General features: G+C 44.9%; 1 protein-coding gene across 5 annotated transcripts in view; it reads left to right on the top strand.

Moving 5' to 3' along the window:
• Positions 1 to 25,638, top strand: part of CRAMP1 (cramped chromatin regulator homolog 1) — a 38,891-nt gene extending 13,253 nt beyond the window's left edge. For all 5 annotated transcript variants that reach the window (XM_081887926.1, XM_081887928.1, XM_081887924.1 and 2 more), the window contains exons 5-21: positions 1,191 to 1,274; positions 3,496 to 3,544; positions 4,929 to 5,014; positions 7,996 to 8,119; positions 8,790 to 8,871; positions 9,461 to 10,738; positions 12,111 to 12,285; positions 13,250 to 13,431; positions 14,112 to 14,186; positions 14,961 to 15,042; positions 15,847 to 15,951; positions 17,102 to 17,274; positions 18,537 to 18,617; positions 20,306 to 20,540; positions 21,112 to 21,276; positions 23,417 to 23,565; positions 25,082 to 25,638. In XM_081887926.1, the coding sequence (XP_081744052.1) occupies positions 1,191 to 1,274; positions 3,496 to 3,544; positions 4,929 to 5,014; positions 7,996 to 8,119; positions 8,790 to 8,871; positions 9,461 to 10,738; positions 12,111 to 12,285; positions 13,250 to 13,431; positions 14,112 to 14,186; positions 14,961 to 15,042; positions 15,847 to 15,951; positions 17,102 to 17,274; positions 18,537 to 18,617; positions 20,306 to 20,540; positions 21,112 to 21,276; positions 23,417 to 23,565; positions 25,082 to 25,246 (3,290 nt within the window). In that variant the 3' untranslated portion in view covers positions 25,247 to 25,638. The remainder of the gene's footprint in view (positions 1 to 1,190; positions 1,275 to 3,495; positions 3,545 to 4,928; positions 5,015 to 7,995; positions 8,120 to 8,789; positions 8,872 to 9,460; positions 10,739 to 12,110; positions 12,286 to 13,249; positions 13,432 to 14,111; positions 14,187 to 14,960; positions 15,043 to 15,846; positions 15,952 to 17,101; positions 17,275 to 18,536; positions 18,618 to 20,305; positions 20,541 to 21,111; positions 21,277 to 23,416; positions 23,566 to 25,081) is intronic.
• Positions 25,639 to 26,328: the final 690 nt, after the last annotated feature.

The following is a 26,328-nucleotide window of genomic DNA, read 5'->3' as shown; positions in this document are numbered from 1 at the left end:
CAGTCCTGCAGTGGTGGAGTAAATCGGTAAAGGCTGGGGAACCTGTAGACTCTGCTCCCATTAGCCATTTGCCAGGGATGATGGGAGTTGTAGTCCAGCAGGATCTGGAGGGCCACAGTTTTCACTTCCCTGCATTAAAGCTGGGCAGCATGGTGCTCCTCACCCCTTTTCCAAGGGCTCCTTACTACACTTGAGGTTTTGCACTGAAGTGTTAGACTGAAATTGAGGGAGGCAGGCATGCACTATGACAGCTTTCATCAACTTGGTGCCCTCCAGATGTTTTGGATTACATCAGATCTATGCTCACATCAGACCCAAAACATCTGGAGGGCACATGCTTGACAAGGCTGCCCTAAGACCACCAACACATTAGGGAAGTCTTCAGCTGTATGGGAAGTGCCAGCACTGTGGTAGTATGTTTCATTAAAATGACACTGCACTTCCTTTTTTTCTATAAATGCAAATGCATTTAAAATAAATTAGAACAGCAAAACATACTAAAATAGCCTAGTCCTTCAACAGTCTGCACCAGGATGACTAATGGCAGACCTTGAATGAGAAGTGTATAGCCTGGTCTGTGGACTAAAATAGTGAAAGCCCTGCCATTGTACCATTTTGCCCTAACCTCCTTCATAGAGGCCAACTTGCATACCTTCAAAGGGCTGGATATACCCAATTTTTGAGCGCTGAATCCACCTTGAATCCACAAATCATGAACTACTGGGATTTGAGGAGTGTGTGTGTGTGTGTGTGTGTGTGTGTGTGAGAGAGAGAGAGAGAGAGAGAGAGAGAGAGTTGTATGTGTATAAAATACGAATATTTTGGAGACATCATTCCCATTAACCTGTGATTTCAAATGTGAAATCTGGTACTTGAATAGACGAGTAATTATGACGGCCCCTTTAAGTTGTTTTTTGTCCAGGTCGTTAAAATACTGGGAAAGGTGATATCTGTCCGTTAGCACATTCCATCCTAAAATCCAGCTGCAAAATACATCGGATCTTCACATTACAGCACACTTGTTGCTGTATACCAATTATGCCAGTTAACTTTTGTATATATTTAGGTGTTTGTCTCAAGACCTAAGAATTCTTAGATAAGGGAGCGTTTAGTATCTGCTGGCTTAATCATTCTCTAAATGAATAGTGTTTTTCTTTTCCCTTAACACCTGTGGTTTTCTTTCTTTGCAGTGTTTTCTCAAGGGCTGAAAAAATCCTCCCTAGAGCTCTATGGCTTAATTTGTTATGGGGAGCTAAGGAAGAAGATTGGGGGCTGTAAGTACACAACATTTTAGTGCCATGAAATTAGAACGTGTTTGGGGGTTTTTCTGTGCCGCCGTGGAAGACTCCTTCCCAACTCTCCTCCCCAGATGTTTCTGGTGCCCTTATTTTTCATTATAGCTTTCTTCGAGTATTTTTCTGTGTGTCAATACTGCTTCAGAGGGAGATTTCTGAGCATAATCTTTTAGTTTGCTCTTTCATGCAGAGTACAAAACAGTAAAACATAAAATATACAAGGACACAAAAAGAAAATACAGAAGGAATCTTCTGTTGTTTTCTGGGTGTAATTCACATACAGTGAGAGATCTGCTTGTCCCTGCATAACAGAAAGATAATGAATGTCATGTATATACGATACAGCTTCCTTCAAAATCGAAAACCTGGGGTGATGTCTGTCTTCAGATTTGGGATATAAAAATGAAATAGCTTCTGAGTATCCCATTTTGGTTTTATCTCTGTCAGCGACTATAATTTTGTCTAGGCTATACAATTTTTTGTTTTTTATTTGATTTTTCTATATACTCTGGCCATACTTAACTGGCGTATCATAGAAGCTAAAATCATTGCCTTGTTTAACCTTTTAGGTAATGAAGTTTACTTTGGACAAATCAAAAGTTAAATCAGTGGTGGGAAATGTGTGGCCCTCCTGTTATTGTTGGACTCAAACTCTCCACAGGCCTCAAAGGTCGGTGCAAAGGCTCCCTGGGATTGCACTTGCAAAGGCTTGTGGGAATTGCTAGACGCTGTTTTTGCTCCATTTTTGCTGTATTTGTGCTCTTCTTAGGGCTGTTTTTGCCCCTTTTCGTGCCACTTCCGGGTTTGCAGGAATGCATCCGTGCACCGTTGCACGTGCCTTGAAGGCACATAAATAGGGAGTTGCTTGTATATTGTTCTCTTCCATGTACTGGCTTTCTCCACCTTCATTTTATCCTCATTGCCTAGCTGATGAGCTAGGCTAGCCTAAAAGTGGTGCCTGACCAAAGATCATCTACCAAGTTTCATGGCTGTATGGGGATTTGAACCTGGTTTTCCCCAATCCTAGTCCAACACCGTGACGACTGCACCACACAGATTTCAACACACACACACATCCTCTTGTGTGTTCAGAATACTGTAATAAGCTTGCATTCATCCCTTTGCCCAAGCCATCCATCTAAAGAGCAAAGCAATAAAAAGTGCATTTCTCCTACAGCAGAGAACAATCCTTCCGCTAGCACACACCGTTTCTTTGGTGTCTCCTGCTCAGTGACTTTCTGAACTCCCAATTTATTTCTTTCATAAGTATTCACATTTTGTCAGCAGGCTCTCCTGCAACAAACTTGTAAAGGCTGCAAGCTTTCCATAATACTGTGCTGCCTTGGTAACGGATTTGGTGCACATAAGACAGTTGCTTTTGCATACTGGCTTTGTTCAGATGACATAATAAATCATGGAACATGTCTAGGTGAGCGTCAGGCTTGTGCATTCTTCTACCCCCCTTCCTTTGGCACGGCTACAAGGAGATCAGCTTTTTCTATCTTTTTTGATTAACCACAGATTGTCATGTCATCCCAACAACCCGCGGTTAATCTTAACCATGGTTTGTAAAGCTGGCTTCTTTAATCAAAACTATAGTTAAAAATAACGACTCTTTAAGGTTCAGTCATGACACGTAACTGGTTAATTGAAACTGGGAGCAAAAGCATCTATTCTCATTACAGCTATACTAAAGGAGGTGTTAGGAGTGCAGAAACCTAGGCTTCTTCCTATCACAGTAAACCATGGCTCATGCCCAAACACAGCAAGTGGAGCCAGCCTCACTGGGGAAATTATAGCGTCTGTATTGGTAAATGCCTGACTCTTTATCCCATGTGATCCCCTTCTGTCTCCCTTCCAGTTTCCAACTCTTTCCTTTCACCTTTATGCATATATCAACCCACCATTTCCCCTTTCTCCTGCTAATCATTACTCCTCCTTTCAGAACACCTTCCTCTCACTTTCAGAAGAGGAAATGCTTTTTAAAAAATGAATTCTTATTCAAAGAGTCATGGGTTCATTTTTTTTCAGAGCTCTGTGGGATGATAGGAATATTATGTTTGTAGTTCTAAATTATTATTTTTTACTGTTTTGATGTACATGTATGTGTGTGTATACATTCTTTCGAATAGCTTCAAACCTCTTTGTTAGATGTTAGTCAAAATTACCTGCTTGATCTGTTTTTGTTTTGTACTTAAAGGTATGGATGACAAAAATGCAGCTAAACTCAATGAGCTTATTCAAGTTGGGTATGTTTTTTCTTTGCTTTTTAGCATGATCACTGTACAATGTCTAGATTTTGAGGTGCATTATTATCTCAGGTTGTGAAGCTACTCTGAACATGTCTGGCCTGAAAAGCACGGTGCACACAGATGTTGTTATTATTCCATCCCAGAGCTCTAAGGCAACGATGGGGACTCCGTGGTCCTCCCAATGTTGTTTGACTCCAACTCACATCAGCCTTAGCCAAAAAGATTAATGTTTGAGAATGATGGAAATTGTAGACCAGCAGCATCTGGAGGACTATCAAGTTCTCCACTGCTCCTCAAAGGAAATGATTTTACTACTTTAGGTGTGTTATAAAAGTGCTTTATAAGAGCAGGGAGAACTGACTAGTTTTAAAGAGTTTGCTGCTGTTTCTTTGACCTTCTGAAACTACAGTTCAGAAGAAAACACTATGCTAAACTTGAGATGCTATTTTCACTTAATGAAGAACAATAAAAGTGTTACATTCTCTTGTATCCTGAAAAAAGGTTATAAGTCCTTCAAAGGTGCCTTAACATAATTGCAGATTTAAAGCACACACTTGCATATGTATACACACACTAGATAGACACATTACAAGTTATCGGGGTCTTTCTCACAGAGCAGCTGGTGACAGATAGCCTTATTGGCGAGGGCAATTCAACTGGCGCAGGAGTGGGTTTGTGGCATTGTCTGCCTGCTTCCCTCTCCTCCTGGGATCTTTCACCAAGGGCAGTTGATGGTAGTTAGCCCAGTGGTAGTGAGCAGGCAGTCTAGCTGGAGTAGACTGGTGGTGATTTCTTTGCCTGCCCTTCTCACTCTGATATGTATAGGCAATTTGTTTTGCTCAGATTGATAATAGTGCTGCCTTCATGCTCCACAAACAGCAGGAGAAGAATAGCCCCCAAGCAACCATACTGTGCTAAGAACAAGACATCACAGTAAAAGAAAGCTCACGTGGCTGGATCTCTCCATCTGTAGTGAGTTGAATCTCCCACCCACACCCTTAGTTGGATGCAGCATGAAGTACAGCTTCTATTTCTGCTTCTCGCCATGTTGCAACATTGTTCTGCATGGCATTTGAAAGAGTACTCTCTGCAAGCGCTAATTATGTTTTCTGAAGGATCAGCACAGATGCCATATGGGTTTCACGGTGTCCCAATATGCTGAATCAGATTAGTGGACACTGGTAATTGGTGACAAGGTGAAGAAAAATAATAGCACTGACTACAGTGTTCTGTAGGTTACTGTGGCGTTTTCTGTGGCTTCAAAACCACGGATAGTGTGATTCCTCAGTAAATCTCCCAGAAACAAGTGTTCAAGTCACATTCAGAGTTGCCGTGCATGCTTCTGGTGCCCTCAATTGTCCCATTCTTTTAACATTTATAGGGCTACAACTGTACGCTACAAAGGGAGGAATCTTCGCATCAAAGCCCCAATGTGCAGGGCTCTGAAGAAACTCTGTGATCCAGATGGTATGTAAGAGGCTCTGAGAGAAAAAGTGGGTTGAAACAGATCACCAAGGGAGAGACCCAGTGTTAGAAACTGATATATGAAGGCGAGTACAGTGGTGCCTCGCAAGACGAAATTAATTCGTTCCGCAAGTCTCTTCGTCTTGCGGTTTTTTCGTCTTGCGATGCACGGTTTCCCATAGGAATGCATTGAAAATCAATTAATGCGTTCCTAGGGAAACCGCCTTCAGACCAGGTCCGGGGACAGTCTGTCCCCGGACCTCTTCTGAAGGCTGGGGGGCGGGGACAAGGGCTTTTCTTCCCACCCCCAGCATTTTAAAAAACCTGGGACAGCGGAGGACTTCTCCGCTGTCCGGGGCGATTTAAAAGCCCCTGGGAAGGCAGGCAGGGGGGACAAAGACTTTCGCCCCCCGCCCGCCTTCAGAAGGTGTTCCCGCCCCCCGCCCGGCTTCGCAGCAGCGCTACGAAGCCCGGCGGCTGGGGCAGGTGTTCCCGCCCCCCGCCCGGCTTCGCAGCAGCGCTACGAAGCCCGGCGGCTGGGGCAGGTGTTCCCGCCCCCCCACCCCGCTTCGGAGCAGCGTTCCGAAGCGGGGTGGCTGGGGCAGGTGTTCCCACCCCCCCGCCCGGCTTCGCAGCAGCGCTACGAAGCCCGGCGGCTGGGGCAGGTGTTCCCGCCCCCCCACCCCGCTTCGGAGCAGCGTTCCGAAGCGGGGTGGCTGGGGCAGGTGTTCCCGCCCCCCGCCCGGCTTCGCAGCAGCGCTACGAAGCCCGGCGGCTGGGGCAGGTGTTCCCGCCCCCCCACCCCGATTCGGAGCAGCCTTCCGAAGCGGGGTGGCTGGGGCAGGTGTTCCCGCCCCCCCGCCCGGCTTCGCAGCAGCGCTACGAAGCCCGGCGGCTGGGGCAGGTGTTCCCGCCCCCCCACCCCGATTCGGAGCAGCGTTCCGAAGCGGGGTGGCTGGGGCAGGTGTTCCCGCCCCCCCCCACCCCGCTTCGGAGCAGCGTTCCGAAGCGGGGTGGCTGGGGCAGGTGTTCCCGCCCGGCTTCGCAGCAGCGCTACGAAGCCCAGCGGCTGGGGCAGGTGTCCGGGATCTCTTTTGAAGCAAGCGGCTGCGGAGAGACGCGATCTCCCCGCAGCCGCTTGCTTCAAAAGAGGTCCGGGATCTCTTTTGAAGCAAGCGGCTGCGAAGAGACGCGATCTCCCCGCAGCCGCTTGCTTCAAAAGAGGTCCGGGATCTCTTTTGAAGCAAGCGGCTGCGGAGAGACGCGATCTCCCCGCAGCCGCTTGCTTCAAAAGAGGTCCGGGATCTCTTTTGAAGCAAGCGGCTGCGGAGAGACGCGATCTCCCCGCAGCCGCTTGCTTCAAAAGAGGTCCGGGATCTCTTTTGAAGCAAGCGGCTGCGGAGAGAAGCGATCTCCCCGCAGCCGCTTGCTTCAAAAGAGGTCCGGGGGCAGCGGGAAGAGCTGCCCCCGGACCTCTTTTGAAGCAAGGGGCGGTGGGGAGAAGCGATCTCCCCGCCGCCCCTTGCTTCAAAAGAGAAGACCCGCTGTCCCCGGGGCAAGCTTCGTTTTGCGAAGCAAGCCCATAGGGAAATTTGTCTTGCGAGGCAACTCGAAAACGAAAAAACCTTTCGTTTTGCGAGTTTTTCGTCTCGCGAGGCGTTCGTCTTGCGGGGTACCACTGTAGTTAAATGGCAACTTGAACCTGGGTTATGGGCACAACAATGGAATGTCTAGGCACACTTTTTTTATAACAAGAATATACAGCTGAAAATGAATGAACTGCAGCTAAAATATTATGCTCATTTTTCACATGGTTTAGTTCTTCCCCTGCCCACCTCTGTAAGAGTGTTAAGAGGGTCTCTTCTCCAGTCTTCAGAGAGTAGCTAGAAGTGAGGTGGTAGAAAAAGGTCATCCTTTCCTTCCACTCTGCAGTTTTAACCAGAACTCTTAGGCGCAATACTGCACCCAGAGCTCAGAAACTGCTCGCGCTAATGAAATTCCCTGTCGCAAAATGCGCCTAGAACAATGGGAGTTTAGGACACTGGAGAGATCCAACTGTCTCTCCAGGTCAACTCACAAAGCAAAATGTGTACTGAACTGCCCTGAGACCTCTGGATAAAGTGTGGTATATAAATTCAATAAATAATGATAATTGCGGCTTGAGTGGACCCATGCAGGGTTTGGTGTATGCTCTAGGGGTCGTGTGACTCCTTGAGGTGTGAGAAGGGCGTTTCTACATACACTTATGCTTTCATAAGTGGCTTGAGAGGTGACGACAAATAAATGGGCTTTGAGCTTTGTGATGTGGTCTTCGGTGACAATAGAATTGGTTTAGGAAAGTGACTTTATTAATACATCTAATAAAACTCCATTGTGTAAGGAGATGTTTCTCAGTCTCCTTTATGTAGTCCATTTTGTTGATGATAACAAGCACTCCTCCTTTGTCTGCCTTCTTAATTATGATGCCAGTATTGTTTCTGAGGCTGTGGGTGGCCTCACACTCTGTACAGCTCAGATTGTGCAGTATATTTAGCTGATAACTTCAGCTTAGGTGCGACAGCAGAAACACCTTACGTGAAAAACTAATCCAGTGTTCCAGGCATATGGAGTGGCAGCCCAATCAGAATTCTTCTTCCTGTGGCGTTAAGAAGTATTGTTGTGTTTCAGTGAGCTCTCCACTGGCATGTTGAGAAGATGGTAGAATTGTATTGATGCACGACTTGGTGTCATGGCAGAAATATTTCTTGAGTCATGGATTAAAGGGTCAAAGGTTTTCTCTTACTAGTTATTCAGTTTTAGTTAATATACGACTAAAAACCTTTTTTTATTATTAGTGTTTCTGTTAGAAAATCGTCTCCCCACTCCTCATCCCAAAAATACTCTTACGGATAATTTCCTATGCTCTCTGATGGATGCCAGGTGATAGGATAGCCACTTCTTATTTGTGGGAATAATTCAGGAATTTTCACTGCTTCATCCCTCAGGCATTAGTGATGAGGAAGATCAGAAGCCAGTGCGTCTTCCACTGAAGGTCCCCGTGGAGCTGCAGCCACGGAATAATCATGCATGGGCCCGTGTGCAGAGCCTGGCCCAGAATCCACGTCTCAGGTTTGTGTGTGTGTTGTGCATAACTAAAGCTTGAGAGCTGAATTTTGAATATCATTGGCACAACCTATAGACTGTTTTAGCCACTGCTAGCAAACAAGTGACTCCATCTCCTGGATACCTGTTACTGTTTTGTATACGGTGATTTGTTCATTAACACGAATAGAGCCTGCCTTTGCACATCACAGCAAACCATAGAATGGTTTATCGTGAATGTGGAGATCACTTCTGCTTTGCTCCTCCCCTATCACAATACCTGGCATTGCATTGCATGTGAACCTGGGAGTCATAGTTACTTTTGCTCCAGACACACCAACACTAAAAACAAAACCTGTCTAGTCTCATCAAGGATTGTTTGGAGCAAAGCAAACCATGATCCCCAATTCGGACATAACACTAAGCCGAGAACAGTGGCTTGATGTTCTCACAGTAGGAAAGGAGAAAAGTGGGGGGCATCTGTACATTCATAGTCAACCGTTAGCTGTGGTGGGAATGCAGCTGGTATTCTTTCCCCCTTGCTCCAATGAATGGGAAATTAGGGAGTACATGCCCACCTGCAGAGAGAGGGAGTCTGTGCTTTACTTAGCTTGTACTGTGACTTCTATACTACATTGTTCGTGGGACATCATTTGCTGACTCCTCTGTGTTTTTCTTGTCTTCCATGGCTTGCCAGGATGATCGTAGAGTTGCATCGTAAGGTATCTAGCCTCATTGAGTTCCTGAAACAGAAATGGGCTCTCCATGAGGTGCGCATTGTATCCTTTTTCTTGCTCAGAAATTTGTTTTGCCTTTTGATTCCGTGTTCTGGGGACAGCGCTCGACATAACTAGCCTTCAGATTCTTGAAAGCCATTACTGTTAATTAGATCCTTACTGTACTTATGAGACAGGGTGCAGGATCCCAGGCCCTTGAGACCCTCTATTGGTAGGAGAGTTCCCCACGTCATGCCCCTCACCATCCCTGCTCTGCACCCTTCCTAAGCACTCTTGCCTGGCTGGAATGTATCACTGAACTGTGATCATGCTTCCTACTTACCTAGATGGTGGATGGAGAGGTGTGGGGCTGGTGTATGTGTGTTGGGGAGAAATCTCAGGGCTTTCTGTGAATAGAATGTAGACCACTATATCACACATTTCTTGTTATGCTCGCTTTTGTCCTACCCTGCACTGGCATGCAGCCCCTGGAATGTCATCCATAGGGGAATGTGGCCCTTTAGCTGAAAAAGGTTTCCTGCCTATGTTATAAAATATTTCTTTCCCACTTGGGTCTGTGGGTGTGTGGACTGTAGAGAGAATTTCTCTCCTCGTTTAAGTGTTGCTGTGTTCCTTAATGTCCTGTATTTAGCGTAAAACACTAGCAGAAAGGCAACTACAAGACTCCAGGGATTCTGAAGCAAGTGGCAGCTATTCGGAAGAGAAAGTGATGCTCCATCTCTTCCCAGGAGAGAACTGTACGCTTACACCCCTCCCTGGGGTTGCCAGGGTTGTACACTCCAAAGCTTTCTGTACAGTGCATTGGCAGGAATCCGGCCGATGCAAGCAGAATACAAAAGATTCCCTCTTGCTGCCGCCTGCCCAAATCCTAGGCATACAGAGCGGTCAGGGGACAGCCAGAGGGCAGGTGAAATACCCTCGGGGAACAGAAGGCAAGGGTGGGACCAGGGCCGAGAGCACTACAGAAGCAAGTAGAAACACTCAGTCCACATTTGAGGCAACTGCAAACGCTGAGGACTGCTCCTCGGAGGCTGGGCTTACTGAAGGAGCATCCCTGTGTCACAGTGTTGCACATAGTCTTGATAAGCCACTGTCCGGGCTTCAAGATCTGAGTGGGAGTCTTGAAAAGCCGGTTCCCACAACCCATTGTGCTGAGGGTAGGGAGGCACCAGCCGTTGCACTGGCGACTGGGTCATCTTCTGGCAGTCCAAACTGTGACTGCGGCAGCATCCCCCCTGATTTGGAGGAGCTCTCTCTGCTTGACCCGTTTCCTCGGTACATGAAATCTTGCCAGGACCTTATTGTCCCAGAGAAGTGTCTTTGCACAGATAGACTGAATGGGAAAGATTTTGCCTTGGCAGGGCACTCCCCTCCCGGGAGGCTCTCGTCTGGGAGCACAGAGGCTGGCAGCCTCAGTCCCGCACAGCTGGCAAGAGGTGGGGTGGCATTGCCCAGCTGCGGCCCATCCAGAACTGAAACTCAGGCCCTCCAGTGCTGCGGACCACAAACGGAAATGTGTGCTAAGGAGCTATCGGACATAGTAATGGAGGACTCTCAGGAGAAGCCCAGCACCTCACTGCCACCACCGCCGCCACCACCACCTCAGGGACAATTGGTTGCAAAGTCTCTCAAGGATGACCCAAGCCGCCTTGTGCAACAGGTCAGAGAGGAGGGATGGAGTCTACGGACCTCTGAGAGCCTTACCTTGGCTGAAGTCTACCTCATGATGGGCAAACCGAACAAGCTACAGCTAGAGTACGATTGGCTGTCTGTCTTGGGGCCGGAAACCCAGGATCCTGGGGAGCAGATGCCTGAACCTAAATCTGTTTCTCCATCAGCCACCTGTCACAAACAGAAACTCCTCAACTGCCTCTTAAAGCTCATCTCCACTGAAGTTAACCCCAAACCAGTAAGTATAATTTGCATTGATGCTAAGAACCACCATCTTCCAGTTTGCACAGTTTTTGGTCCTCAAAAATGCACAAAGGGGTTAATTTCAGGAAGAAGGCAAGGGATAAGGGGGATTTTGGGTACAAACCTTCCTGTTTTTTATTTCTGCCTTATAAAGAACAGCAGGGTAGCTGCTGCTCTTCAGCTACTTTTTGGGAGTAGCTTATAGACATTAGGCCTCATGGCAAAAATTAAGAGTGGTTTTTAGAGTACTTTCCAATGTGGTAGTGCCCATAGTTCTGTGGAGCTCTGATTCATATGGCCTCCTGCCCCTCATCTGGTGTTCTCTTTCCTCTTTTGACTGCCTTCATGGTGCTTTAGAGAAGGAAGAGACCACATCCACCCTTCCAACCCCACTGTATCTCTCTGCTGCCAGTCAGCTAACAGCTTGGGAAAGGGAGCCCAGCTCTGTGCCCTGCAAAGGGACTAGCAGGCCATATTCTGCAATAAAGTCCCTCAGCAAGGGGACATGGAGGGCCTGGAAGTTCCATTGCACTGTGCTGCAGCCTCCATTGGAGGGACCTCTACCATTGCCCTCCAGCAGCCATAGGGTGCTGGGAAATGTCCTCTGCACGACTATGAAAGAGAATATGAGAATGAGTGCTTTGGGTTTGCTTGACACAAGACTGGAGGAGATAAAATTTTCAGAATACATAATTTTTTCTACTATAATGTTAATGGCTGCTTATGTTTTTATTGCTTCTTAGCTGCTGCTCCTCATAAACTGACAAACCCCAAGAGATGCTAAGTTGCTTATAGTGCAGCAGAATCGGCTCCATTTGCAGCAAATTTTACAAAGAAAATTTTAATTTTAATTACTGTCTACATAAAATCTGTACTTCTAATATACCAAACGTGGTAATTTTATGACAACCCAAATTATGCATGATACATTTTATGCTCCTAAAATAACAAAGTGGTTTTCAATCTGTAAAGAGTGTGAAAAAGAATCATTGGCTGTTTTTTTGTTCCCCCCACAATTTCTGTCTCCTCCCCCCCACCAAAAAAAGAGAAAAAGATTCCTACCCTCTTGACCATGGTTTCAAAATTTCCAGAAATTTTACAGGTAGGATAAAGTGAAAAGGAGTGGTGGGTCTTTTTGATGTTGCTGGATTGCACCTTCCATCATCCCTGACCATGGGCCATGCTGTCTCCTTGCTGATGGGAGGTGGAATCCAACAACATCAGCAAGACCACATTTTCCCCACCCCGGTGATAACACAAAGCTTGCATAGACACACTTCCCATATCTATGGCAACGTCGTCCTCCTCCCCCCACTTTCTTCCAGCATGCAGCTGTTGGGATTCAACCATTTTCTCGTTCTTTTCAGATCCCTGAAACGAACTCTGTTGCAACATCTCCCATAAAGCCCACTCAAGAGGAGCATGCTCTGACCCCTCCTGGCAAGGTTATTGCCGTCAGCACCCGGAGTCCAGGCTGTGCACGCAATCAGCCTGCCCTTCACAAGAAAACCTTTCCCCCCAGTATCACCTCCAGTTCCTCAGGTGAGTCAGTTGTTGAGATGAACTGGTTCTGTGTAGCCCTAAGACAAAGTATTAATTTTCAACATTTCTACCATTCAGGAAAGCATTGGTCTGCCATGGACTCCTGACACATCTGTCACAGAATCTCTCTGTTTGCAGGGGACTCCAGAAATGTTCTAGGCTGCATGCTCACTTCACACAGGGTGCAGGTTTAAGTGGGCTTGGCTGTTCTCCTGCATAAACATAGAAAGCATTCTGACCCCATACCCTGCTGCTGCTCATGATAGATGAATATTGGAAAAGTTGGACAAGTTGTCTTTCAGGGAAGCTTCTCTGCTTTTACTGATCTTTTTTTGAGGAACCTTGTTAAGCTTCTGGGGATTTTTCTGCAGAAAAATTGCAGAGTAGTTGAGATTGTCTGTGCTTGCTTGATTTGTTTTTCTGATGTTGATGGCGATAGAGGCTATTTTGACCAAGGCCAAAACCAGCCTAACAAGGCCCTAGTTTGGACCCATGATTTTCATTATATACTGCTGCAGTCTATTTATATTTCACTTTAAAACCATCAGTTATAAAGGGGCTCTTCTCAGTGACCTGGCCCATGATTTTCATAATACAGTGCTGCTTTGTTGAACAGGAAAAAACCATAAGTGGTCCACAGGGATCCCAATAGCCCCTGTGTATCCATTGAGCTGTAGGTCTGTACTCTGAGGGAAGACAACTGATTTTATCTCAGAGATGAGGCAGGAATAATGTGGGGGGTTTTGCGCAGGGGGTCCCTTCCAACTCTGTAGTTCTGTGATTCCTCAGCTGTTTGTTCCATGAAACATCATGATAAGGCTACTCAGTTTCTGAATAATTTGGCTCACCCTCCCTAACAACAAATGTGGATTGGTGGAAGAATTCTTTGCCTCCAAAGATTTCTAATTGGAAATTGCACTTGACTAATTCCCATGAATGCTTGTATTTTTATTGACCCTACCAGGTTTGAGAAATCACTCTGGACCTCTCTTGGTGGCTGGTCCTTCAGGTTCCACGAGTGCAGATGCAGATGGTGGCCTCTTTGCTGTTCCCACAACTCTCCCACCCAACAGCAGGCATGGGAAGCTTTTCTTGCAAAGTAAAGAAGCAGAGCTAACCTTCCGGCAGCGCTTGGATACAATCAGTGTAAGATTTATTTATTTATTACGGTATATGTTGAACTGTAAGGTGCGCAGATGTGATCAGGGTGCTCATAAGGAATAAATACAGCTGCCCCCAAAACTTGCAGATCAAGAGAGAATTTATTCCATGCCACAAACCACCCTGTTCTACAGCATTTCGATTTTGGAAATGCTTTACCTTCCTAATCTGTTTTAGAAGGCCCTGGAGTTAGGCTGATCTGTGTATGGTAAAAAGCTTGGTTGTAGGGACACAACGCGGGTTTCAACCTAGAAGGCAACTAACCCATTCCATGGTGCTCTCTTGCTTCACTGTTTCTTTATAAATGGGGGTTGAAATGCTCAAGTCCTCCTACATACCCCACAGGCAGAAGCATTCAGCTTTCAATGAGCTGCCTCTGGTGTGGGGAGCCACCACTACCCTAGAGTTCTGACCTGCCTCATGTGCAGCAACAGGGTCTGCACTGTCTGCTGCCTTTGGTTCAGGCACCTTCGGCCTGAAATTCCCTTCTCTAGATTACCTGCATAGGATGGGTGGAGAGCCATGGGGAAGCAGGTGTTCAAGAGTAAAGAGAAGGTGCATTAACACAGTGTATCCCTGCCAATCTAGGCTGCACTTTTTAGGTGGCTAACAAAGCCTGATGAGCAAAATGATGTGTGTTACAAGTTCCCTTTGTTTCTCTTCAGATGCAATCTGATTTCTTCTTGCCAAAGCCGAGGAAACTGCATAACAGACATCTGCGAAAACCACTGGTAGTACAGGTCAGTGGGAAGACTAATTGAAATGTATCTCTTGCATGTCGGGTAGTTTCATCTAGTAGTTTTCATATGACCTTTTTTCTTTTCTCTCCATCCACATGGAGAGTTCCTACTATTTCCTGCTATTCAATGGTCTGCTTTTTATTGTGCAAACATTGCCAGAGACTCTCAACTAGTGCTAGCTGTTTCAGTATGTGTTTCAAATGGGACTCATGTGAATACTTGCAAGGAAATGTTGGGAAACCAGAGAAAGCATTTCTTTATCATGTCAGATGGGTCAGTGTGTGAGACCTGCATCTTCTCAGAACTCATTGCTGGTGTTTGATTCTGACATCGTAAAGGCATGCATCTTTGACCATCCTCTAGTGCAAGAATGAGGAACCTTTCCCCACCCAAGAGCCACATTCCCTTTTGGGCAGCCATGCACAAGCTGCATGCCAGTGGTAAAACCAGAGGCAAAAGTTGGTAGAGCACTATCCCTAGTCTAGTGTGTGATGGAAAAAATTAATGTTGGTAGCACCCCTGAAGGGTGCTACCACAGGGAAAAGCATCATATGGTACATCAAATGTACCATATGATGCTTTTCCCTGTGGTCATGTGGGAGATATCCAGGATACCTGTCCTAGCCCCACCCCAACCTAGGAGATAGAGGGAAACATGGTCTAGGATCCTAAAATGTTGCCTGCATGACCAGCAGAGGATCATTCATGATAAGTTGACAGTGCTGCATTTCCTAAGTTGTTCTTTTTAAAGGCGTCTTGCCTTGCCTTTTTCAGAGAACGCTGCTACCCAGGCCATCTGGAAATTCCTCCCAGCACGTCTGTTCCTTCTCCATCTTATCAAACTCTTCTGCAACAGGTGAGCTTCAACTGTACATACTCCAAACAGGGTGTTTAGTTTACTCTATGAAAGACTAGTGAAATACTCTTCCACTAGTTTCAGCCCCTCCCTCCCTCCCAATGAACCCTTCTATCCATGGAGTATTTTACAGCCCTTTCTGTGTTTTACCACCCCAACAGCCCTGCAAGGTAGGACACTATTTTACTTGCTGCTACATGTGAATGCAACCTCCTCTCTGAGGAACCTGGAATAGCAAGCACACTTGCAGGGAAGTAAGCCCCATGGAAATCTGTGGATCCTGTTTCTCAGCAAATTCTGCATCATTAACACCCCTGTGAAGTGTGTAAAGATTAGAGGTTCACAAGACTTGAATATTTTGAGGACGTAAGCTTGTGTTCCTCCTATTTCTTGCCTATAGTTCCACTTAATTTCACAGAGTTCTTCCTCTCATGCAGAAGGACAATATTGTCAGTAAAAACATTGAAATGGAAGCTGAATTTGCTTTGACAGTAGACATGACACTTTGTTGTGGACTCTCCTTTGCTGGAGATTTTTAAGCAGAAGTTGGATGGCCACATGTCATGGATGCTTCAGTTGAGATTCCTGGATTGCAGGGCGTTGGACTTTATGACTTTCGGGATCTCTTCCAATACAAGAAATCTATGATTATTATAGGTGCCATTTGCAGTAAATGGTCCTGTCTTCTGTATGTCCCACTGGGGAGAGAATGAGAACTGGCCATAAGGAGGGGCGTAGCTCTTTGGCTGTCTATGACAATGTTTCCCACCTTTAAAAAAATTCATGCTTTTACTTCGTTTTCAGGAAGAGGATCTTTTCGGCCGATCCAGTCTTCACTTACAAAAGCAGCTGTTTCCCGTCCCATTGTTCCCAAGGTCCTTCCAGCTCAAGCCACCAACCATCTGTCCAGTAGGTTTCTCCTTGGAAGGCGGTGGTTCGGGGAGGGCAGGTTTAGCAGGAATGTTATGGTAGCTATAATGACAGAAGCGACTACTCTTAATCATTTTACAGCCATGAATTTTGTCTTCTATCCCCTTCTCTGATTTCCTGTTGCACTCAATAAGTACAAGTTTAGATTTTCAACTAGAACGTAGATGTCTTCATCTAGCAGAAGCAGGAGTGCCTGCCCTGAGAGGCTGAGCCGCAACAGTAGCCTTCTAGCAGTCAGGTCACTGGGCTGAATCCAGTACTAGTTCTCCTTGGATTAGACCCATTGAAAATAATGGAAATGGCTAACTTGGGTCCATTAATTTCCATGGGTCTGCTCTGAGTAAAACCAAGTTGGATACACATAACTGCTATTCCTCTCACAGAACTACAATTCACAGAGTGGTTTAATAACCAATCCATCTTTCCAGGGCACTCTTGAGAACTGTAGTTCTTGGAAGGGGAATAGGGGTCTCCTAACAACTCTCAACTCCCTTAACAAATGCCATTCCCAGGATTCTTTGGAGAGAAGTGGAACAGTCATTGGAAGTGGAACAATACTGCTTTAAATGTCTAGTGCAGATGGGGCCATCTGATTTTTAGTTTGGGGAGGCATTTAGATGGCAAAGGTATGGATGATGGCTCCAGATTTTGTAGAGCAACCACCCACAACAATGTACCACCGGATTGCTTTCCTTGCTTGCTACATATTGAATATAGTATATACTTATTCATTCTCACAGGATATGCCTCCCTAGATGATAGTGGATAAGATTGTATACTTTAAATTTAATAACACTCCTTTCAAGTTGCTGGAATTCATACCAGTACAGACCTCAGAACTAATAGGACCAAAGGCACAATTACCTGCAAGATATATCAAGTTGAAAACCAAAGGGAACACTGAAATTTTTGCTCCTATATGTTGAACTGAAAATTTGAGATAAAAGGCGCTGAATTGGTGATCTGTATTAATAATTCAGTGTCAGAAAGAATTACTAAAAATAACTTCAGCACATATCAACTCCTACAGAAAAGCTGTTAAGACCTATTGCCCATGTATAAGACAGCAGTTTGACTTCGTGGATTGCTGAAAGAAGATTCCTCTTAGCTTTCTGTTCTTTGTTCAAAGGTGCTATTGACTTAGCAGCCCAAAGTGCCGGTATTATTCCTGGCAGTCCTTTGCCTGTTCTGGATACTGAAGGCCTGTCGGGCGTATCCCCACTGTCACCGGATGCAGTGACCGCGGTGGTTTCAGGGCAAGATTCAACAGCGGCACATCACAATGGAGGCTCCATCGTTGCGGTCAGTTTTCTTTTCTGTTAAGGCCTACAAAGGTTTTATTCTCGTAGAACTGATTCTAGGCTACTGCTGGATAGAACCTTGCAATGTGCATGATTGACTAACATGGCCAAAAGCCCAGCGATATCACCCAACATCGCTGTGACAGCTTGTCTATTATTTTCTCCCTCCCTTGGACCTGCAGTCAAAGAGTTTGATGCTTATTTAAAATCAAAGTGTGAAATTCAGCATTTCACTCCCTCCTCTTACTGCTTTATTCTGTAATTTTCTAGACTGTTCAGCATTAACAACAACAAAAAGCATGAGCAGTACACAAAATAAAATGCGGCATTGAAATAAAACATAACATATAAATGGTATAGAAACAATAAAATATAACAGAAGTACAAAAAACCTCAACCTTAGGGGTAAGGAAAGGCATGCACCCGGGGTGAAATGGCTCAAGATAATAAGTTTCCTCCAAGAATGTGCAGCTAAACTCTCATTACCCTCTGAAGTACCTTGTCCAGAAAGAGGGCATTTTCAACTGGACAATATTTGTCAAGAAGCTTAGGGTCCTCTGCAGTACACAGTTACCTTCATTGTGTACATTCCTAGTCAACAACACGTTGCCCCTCTGGGGAACCTGTATCACTCTGGATGATGTTGGACTACAGCTCCCATCATCCTTTACCATTGACCATACTGACTAGGGCTCATGGCTGTGATGTCATCTGATGGGCTGGATTAAATCCTGTGTTAACTGCACGTGCCTGTTCCCAACAGGCACACAAAGTCAAACTGAGAAGAATTTCACTCCACTTATCCTGCACAGTTCAGCTTGCAAACTGCTTCCTTTGTTCAGCAGCACCTGACATCAGGTTATAAGTGGCTGGCCTGTGTACCTGTCAGATTTGGCCAGTAAGGACAATCCTGATAAGGATTTGGCCCGTGGAGCCAAAAAGGTTCCCCAACCCTCCTGCAAACCATGCATTCCCCTCCTTCCATGCCATCCAGTGTCTTGGATTTTCCCAGCATGTTCTAAAATTCTGGCAGGAAAATTCTCATGGGGCGAGCGTGTTACAATTGATACGTAAAACTGTTTCAGCAAATCTAAATTCTGAATTTGGATTTGTTTGGCAAGGTGGATTTTGCTGGGGCAGGAACTGAATAAATCTAGTCCCCATGAGAGCAGTGGAGCAAGCACATCACAGCCTGCCCTTGTTAAATATGTATTCTTCATCCCCTGAAAGTCTGATTTGGTCATTCTTGGTTGCACTTTCCAGGGCTCAAGCAGTGAGTGTCAGGTTCCATTTCTTGGCTTACCACCATGCTCTGAGCAGGAGGCAATCCCGGATGGTTTCCAGGTAAAATGCAAGCTTTTTGATTGACAACTACTTGACCTTCAGGGTGACAAATACTTTTTTCTTTTCTGCTGCATATCAATGCTTTATGTGAAACCCAGAGTTGAGCTTCCTGGGGTATGTTTATTAAAGGTCACAGTCCATCACATTTTCGCTGCGTGAGAATTGTATGTAGGCACCTTGTTAGAAGTTTTCGTCCATTTAGCAGTTTCTGGGAAACAGTGGTCAGCAGTTGAAGTTACACTTCGAGATGAAACACTCACAGTCAAGTGATTTATTGCTTGACCGGTCATAAATGCATCACGGTGGCACTATTTACAATCTTTATAGCAATAGCTGTAATGGCATACTTAAGTTTCAGTCCCACTTTCTCATTAGCAACGACGTAGGCAATGACACAGTCCATCACAATGTTTTCCTGAATATGAATTGTCATTGTGGAAGCTATTGCAGTCAAAAAGTGGAGTCAGCCTGGCGTCCACTGACTTGCCTCCTGCTTGGTTCCACACTTTGCACTAAGGAACTTTGTTTCTGAATGCTGTTCCTTTGCTCTCTTATAGAAGGACAGGACATGAAACACCCAGGCAGATGTCTCATTCCAATCCACCATCCTATGTATACCAGGAAATCCTTGCAGGCAGTTATAGAAGGGCAGCACAAAACTTTGATAGCCATAGGGACACTTGTTTTAATACCAAACATGATTTCCTCTCTGCTTTCAATGTGCTTTAGAAACATAATATTTGTTGACTGATTTAAGTGCTCTCACTGCATGTACGTACGTACGTACACACACGTGTGCATATATACATATACACATGCAGGGTGGTAGTGATCGAGAATGTAAACAATGATACCCAAAGGCCATCTGTCATGTTATGCAGAGCTTTTGTGTGTGTGTGTGTGTGTGTGTGTGATGAGCATAGTGACTGCTGCAGCACTAGCAATTGGCAATAACTCTAGCAGTGCGAGATTCCAGGGGTCTTGGCACTTAACCCAGATTTGTGCTTCCTTTGGAATAAGGAACAGTGGAAGCTATGGTGTCTTTATGATACATGGTTTTATTTATACACATTTATAACCTGATTCTACAGTGGTGGGATTTCCAGCATTCACATCTCAAGAGGGACTTGCTTCCAACAGAAGCACAGCATTGGATTCAAAGGCAGCTAAACAGCCATCTCTTATGTCTCTTTCTCAGCTTTTTCTAGCCAGCCAGCCAAGAGTTCTGGGAGATCTGATTTCTACCATAACCAATGTTCACTTTTGGCAATGTTCACTTTTTGTTGCCCTGACCCCAGTTTTGTGTAGCTTTCTGATCCATAGGTATCAGTTTTCCCATATGTAAAATCAGAAGTTATAGTGACAATATGTCTGTGCCAGATAGGAAAGAGGGGCATAGATGGGCAGTTTACCATGACAATAGCTCATTGGTTGGCTGCACACTTTGGATGCAGAGGATCCCAGGTTCAGTCCTTGGCATCTGCAGGTAGACAGTGCTAAGTAAGGTGGACCAATTCTATCCTTCAATTTTAGGAAGCTTTCTGTGTTCAAAGAAATATAGGCAGAATTGCTAACTCCTAGTTTGATTGATTCCTATGCCTTTAAAAGCAAAGTAGCAGTGCAACAATTTCAGAAAATGTATACAAATAATGACTTAGAAGTATTATTATATCTGCTTGCTGCCACAGGGAGCACCTGTCCTTTCTCTACCAGAACTGCCAAAAACCTCTCTCCAGAATGGTCTCGCCACTCCTCCGCTCCCCTCATCTGATGCTTCTGGTACCCATTTGTCTCCTCCCAATGTCTCTGCTTTATTGGATATCTCTCTTCCTGGACCCCCTGAGGATGTTCTGTCTCAAGGAGAACCTGCTACTCAGATCAGTGACTCTATCATTGAAATAGCAATCAGCTCTGGTCAATATGGTAAGAGATGAAACTAATCTAAATAGCTAATCAGCGGTTAAGCATCCAAAAAAATTGTTACAGCTCTGATTCTGTCAGGATTTTTAGTAGAGGAATGTTCTCTTGAAAGTCAGCTGTGCATTTTTACACATACTTCTGTGTCTCTGGCAGAGCTGTTTTTAAACTCTTTGGATTTAACTCAGCAGATGTTCTTGTCGGAATTCCATCTTAATTTTGACAGTAGACCATGGAAGTATTTCCTTTGACCCCTCCCTGAGTCAAGGAGAATAGCACTTGTTTAGGCCTCTTAAAATTGGGCCTCTCACTATTGCCCCATTTAGATTCAAAGCCAGGCAGATCAAGGGACAAGTTTTTGTAAGTTCTGCAGTAGGGAGTTGTGTTGACCATTGTTGCTGCTCTGCTATGGTTGGGAGGGGGTAATTTGGACATCTTGTCCCCTGTGTGGCCCACATCAAGCATTTGTTTGGATTAAGTCAGGAAGGAAGTCATATTTGTGTGCAGTGCCCACGCTTCCTTAAGGACACAGTCTCCAACTGTTTGTCATACGGAATTGGTCACTTTCTTTTAATAGGCGAGAATGTTCCTCTGTCCCCAGCAAAGCTGAATGGCAGCGACGGCTCGAAAAGTCTTCCATCCCCTTCCTGCAGCCCCCAGCAGAACTGGATTGCCTCTCCTAGTCATGATCCACAGTGGTACCCCAACGATTCCACAGACTCTTCCCTCAGCAGCTTATTTTGTGAGTAGTACTGCTCAGGGAATTACATTGGTTGTAATCTGGACTTTTTTACTGGACTTGCAGTTCTCCCCCCTTCTTTCTCCTGAGGGTAGGGGTTGTCAGCTTTGTTCATTGCCAAAGCTCATGCTCTAGACGACCCAGCTTAAATAAATGTAGTGGAAAACGTCAACATACATTTTCATGAACATGGGTGAAAGTCTCACGGGGATTGTGCCAGTCCATGTGGTAGGCTAGGGCAGTGGCGTAGCGTGGGGGGGTGTAAGGGGGGCCGATGGGGCCGGGCGCAACATCTGGGGGTTAGGGGGCACAAATCCACGGGTTAGGGGATGCAAATTACTTGCCTTGCCCCGGGTGCTGACAACCCACGCTACGCCACTGGGCTAGGGGAATGGCAGGAGCAATGGTACGAGTGACACAATCCAAGCCCAGGATTGCTATGACACTGTTGCAAACGACTGTAACTTTGTACACCTTTCCCCCATTGCCCCTACTACTACTGTTTCCCTCATTGTATTTATAAAATTATTTATTGAAACAGAGTATTGTGGAGTTGGAAGGGACCTCGGGGGTTATCTAGTCCAACCCCCTGCAATGCAGGAATCTTTCGTCTAACATAGGGCTTCATCCCATGACCCTGAAATTAAGAGCCTCATTCTCTACCAACTGAGCTATCCCTGTCCTACTATTCACAAAATAATTTTACAACAATTGTACATAAAACCATATGAAAGGTTAAAATATGAGGTCAGTTAACTATTACAAAATGATATTTTCTTAACTGGCAGCACAGAAAAGTTTTGAACAGGCACTTAAAGGTTGAAACAGAAGGCACCTGCTGAATATTAGCAGAGCATTCTGCAGTACTGGGGTGACGACACTAGAAGCTCAATTTCTTGTTGCTATCAAATGAGCCACACTAACTTGGGGAACAACTAACGGTGCTCTTGCAGGTGATCTCAGTGATTGAGTTGGGATAGAAGGATTTAAGCCAGTGATGGCCAAACTTAGCCCTCCAGCTGTTTTGGGATTACAACTCCCATCATCCCTAACTAACAGGACCAGTGGTCAGGGATGATGGGAATTGTAGTCCCAAAACACCTGGAGGGCCAAGTTTGGCCATCACTGATAAGGTAATCTGGACCTAAGTAGTCCAGGGCTTTATAAATTAATTTAAGGACCTTGCACCTGTCTCAGTAGTAGATGAGTAGCCAAGTGCATATGTTTTAACAATTGTGTCACATGTTCTTGGCTAGATGCCCCCATCAGGAATCTGGCTGCCACGTTCTTCACCAGCAGGAGCTCCCAAATCATGACCAAGGGCAGCCCCATATAGAGCTTATTGAAGTAATCCAGCTTCAAGGTTACCAAGACAAGGACTATCCATGTCCAGGAATAGCCGTTGCTGGCAAAACAGACAAAGCTGGCAAAAGGCACTCTAAGCCACAAAGGACACTTGGACCTCTAGTGATGGAGATGTATCCAGGAATTCCCTCAAAATATGCACCTCCTCCTTCAAACGGAGTGCAATCCAATCCAAAATGGGTGGTTTGCCTCTTCCAGAGAACCACCCACGCAAAGAGCACTCATCTTCTCAGGATTCAAATACAGCTTATTGGCACTTATCTATGAATTTTTATTTCATTATTGATTATTACTGTTTAATCGCATATTTAGCAATGCCTGTATCTACCATCCAAATGCAGTCTTTAAATGAACGAAGAGAGTCACAGCCAGCCCATAAATATTACTCCCTCAGAATCCTGAAAATGCCAATTCTGAAAGCTGAGCACATTGGCACTTACTTGTCTTGCCAGAAACTTGAAGGTTTTGCTTGGTTAGTTTTTCCTAATCAAAAATTGTGTTATTTACAGTATCAAGTAATGTATTATGTGAGGTACATAATACTATACCAATGATGTGCATATTGATATGCTAGTATATGTCCGAAACATTCTGCATCCCCTGCAGTTGAGGAAGTAATTTTTTTTAGGGTTTTGCCCAGTTAAATCGGGTACACACATCTTGATTATATGTTGGAAAGTGGGTAAATAGCTTGTAGGAAGCTCTTTGCACCTCCCCCATCCCTCAAACCTAGCAATTAAAATACTGACTGGCTGACTTTATCATTTTGTTTTTACAGCAAGCTTCCTTTCCCCAGAAAAGGGACGGAAAATGCTGCCAACCTCTACTAGTAGTAACACAAGCAGCACCTCCTTATTGGGACCGAGTCTGCTGGATGGAAACTCGCGGGACTCTTTTGTGTCCCGGTCCCTGGCAGATGTAGCTGAGGTACGTCCATACTTAATTGGTGCAATGCTGTGCCAGCCTTCAGCTGAAAGAGGGGATAGTAGTCTTGTGACACTTAGCGTAGAAGTATTTTTCCCAGACTTCCCCCTTTCCAGGTGATCAATCAAAGCACAAGCTATAATTGCATTTTAACCTTTGAAGGGTAAAATCCACAAATCCTGATGCAAAGTCAGCATCTCCTATGTACATAATGGAAGAGATGGTATTTCCCAGCAGCAAAATACTGTTTTTGAGTGCAATAATGGAAAAATACAGTAATTGCTGCAACAGAAGTTCCATCTTCTTCAGGGAAAACCTCCGGATCTTGCACAATGAATTAGCAATCCAGCTAATTTGTTCTGTTGGAAATAGCTAAGGAGAGGAATTTCCCCACCACCACCATTTAATAATAGGACCAAGGCTGGTGACACAGGATTGCTAAAGTGCAGTTGCTTCCCTTTTTAGTTGCTGGAGAGTGCACTGAATGGATGAATGGATGTGACTCAGCCTTTCCTATTTAGTATTTAACACAAAACTAAGAATTCCAGTAATCTCTGTATTCTTTTTTTGATCTCCCCAGTGGAGGAAGGCATCCTCCCACTTGCTTTAATTTGCAGGGTTTATTAGATTTGGAATACTCATAACTGTTTGGCATAGAAATAATGGCCTTTTCCTCTTCTGGCCATATCTGTTCTGCAGCGGCAGGACTTAGGACAAGCTCTGCTATCATTTCCCATTAATTTTCATTTATTTCACATATTTGTAAACCACAGTTCAAGACTATAGGCTTCCTAAGGCAGATTACATCAATAACTTTGGAATGCTCCCCAATGCACAGCATCACCACCAACCCACATACAAACACAGCTCAGGGAGAAGAGTTCTAGTCCTCCACTTTGTGGGTTCTCTTGTGCATTTGGGAAGCTTTTGACTTAGCAGGATTTCCAAAGCTGTGAGCTGCGCACCTGAACTCTGCCCTAGTACTGTAATTTATTTATCTATTTGATTTATTGCCTGCCACTCACCTTGTTACAATGATTTTAAACTACAGTAGTTAAAACAGATTACAATCAAGGCAGTGGGGTGGGTCCTAAAATGAAAATCTCGGGTGTCAAAGGCCAGGTTAAAGAGATGCATCTTCAACATGGTATGAAAACTACATAATGCAGATGTCAAACACAGCAGGGAGGGATGGCCTATTTTCCTGAACATGTGGGTCGCCCCCTGCTGGAACATAATAAAATGCACAAATCTGCAGATTTTTCTCATGTCCCACTGTACGTCTTGCTCTCCAGTCTCTAAACTCGAGCATTATAGGCAGAGTGTAGTCATAGCACAGATTTTGGATGTGCTCAGTGCAACATCCAGGATTTACTTTTCCCTGCTGACTACACCTAACCTGGCCTATGTTCAGTTTAGCTTCTCCAGACTTTCTGATATGGCCAAGCAAAAGTGGCAAGACCTAAACTGTAAATAACCTACCCTCTCTTTTCTCCCCCATCCCCTTCTTTGCTTCTAGATAGTAGATTCCCAGCTGGCTTGCATGATGAATGAGAACAGTATAGATTACATATCTCGTTTCAACGACCTTGCCCAGGAGCTGTCAATACCTGAGCCAAACCGCCGAGAGATCCACTTTGACGGAGGAAGTGATGGCCCTCCCATTGGTGACCTCTCTCAGTGAGCACATTCACCCAGCTGGCTGGTGGAAACCATTGAACTAGCTATGTAACCTGGAGAGAAGTGATGTCATAGCTATGCAGTGGATACTTTTGTTGTCCTGATTAGAGCATGCCTCATAAGAAGATCAGTGTTGTCTTCAACAGTCTACAGTTCCTGGAATGTGCAATATGCTAGGAACAATACAACTGGGAGCAGTATTATAGGAAATGACATGTGTAAGCTGATTACAGTACTAGTGGAGTTTACAAGACAGCCCCGGATTTATGCTCTGGGCAAGAAATCCAACAAGCTATGTTTTTATACATTAAACCAAACCCTTGTTGTCATATCCGCATTTAAGCTGGAGGGTGGGGGTGATAAGATGGTATGCTATTTTTTTAATCTTTTTTTTTTTTTTAAATGAATGAATATACTCCTCTCTTGGTCTATCACAATTGGCATTGCTGACCAGTCAGTCAGATTGATAATTCCTTGCACTTTCCTGTCAGGCAGCAGTTAATACCACTTTGCTTTTACCAGAATTCCTTTTGGACTCACTCGCATTCATCAACATTCCAGCATGGCGTGAAAAGTGCTGTGTCTGTTCCTACTTTAGAAAGTAAAACTGGAGTAGGATCTGAGAGCCCCTTAAGAATGCTCCTTTCCTTATTCTTGTAGATGGGTGTGGTGTGCCGGTGTGCCTGTGCACATGTGTGTGCACATGAATATACGCACACCACCTTAACCAGCATCCCTTTGGCTGATTCTGCTTGCTTGCTTTTAGTTTTAGTTTTACTCCCCAAGGGCTCTTAATATTCCATTTTTCTCTTGAAGACTATAAACTTTTTCAGGAGGCTCACTAACATCACTCCCAATTCATTCTCTTTCCCCTTGTTAACTTCTCTGCATATTTTCCTCCTTCCCTTTTAAATATTCACTTGCTTTATCTTATGAATTCTGCAAGAAGGAAGCATTTTACAGTACTCTTTCCTGTGGCAGTAGAAAGGTAATGCTTTTACTTTGTCCAGCAAATGAGGTGAGAAAGCTGCTATTCCACTTTTGTAAAGTTAATTCCCACATGGCAGTTCAAGTTGTTCAGCTCCT

This window comes from Podarcis melisellensis, assembly GCF_964234715.1.
Source record: "Podarcis melisellensis genome assembly, chromosome: 14".
NCBI classification, from domain to species: Eukaryota; Metazoa; Chordata; class Lepidosauria; order Squamata; family Lacertidae; genus Podarcis; species Podarcis melisellensis.
The sequence above is the reverse complement of the archived record's forward strand: the minus strand, read 5'-3'. Positions and strand labels throughout refer to the sequence as shown.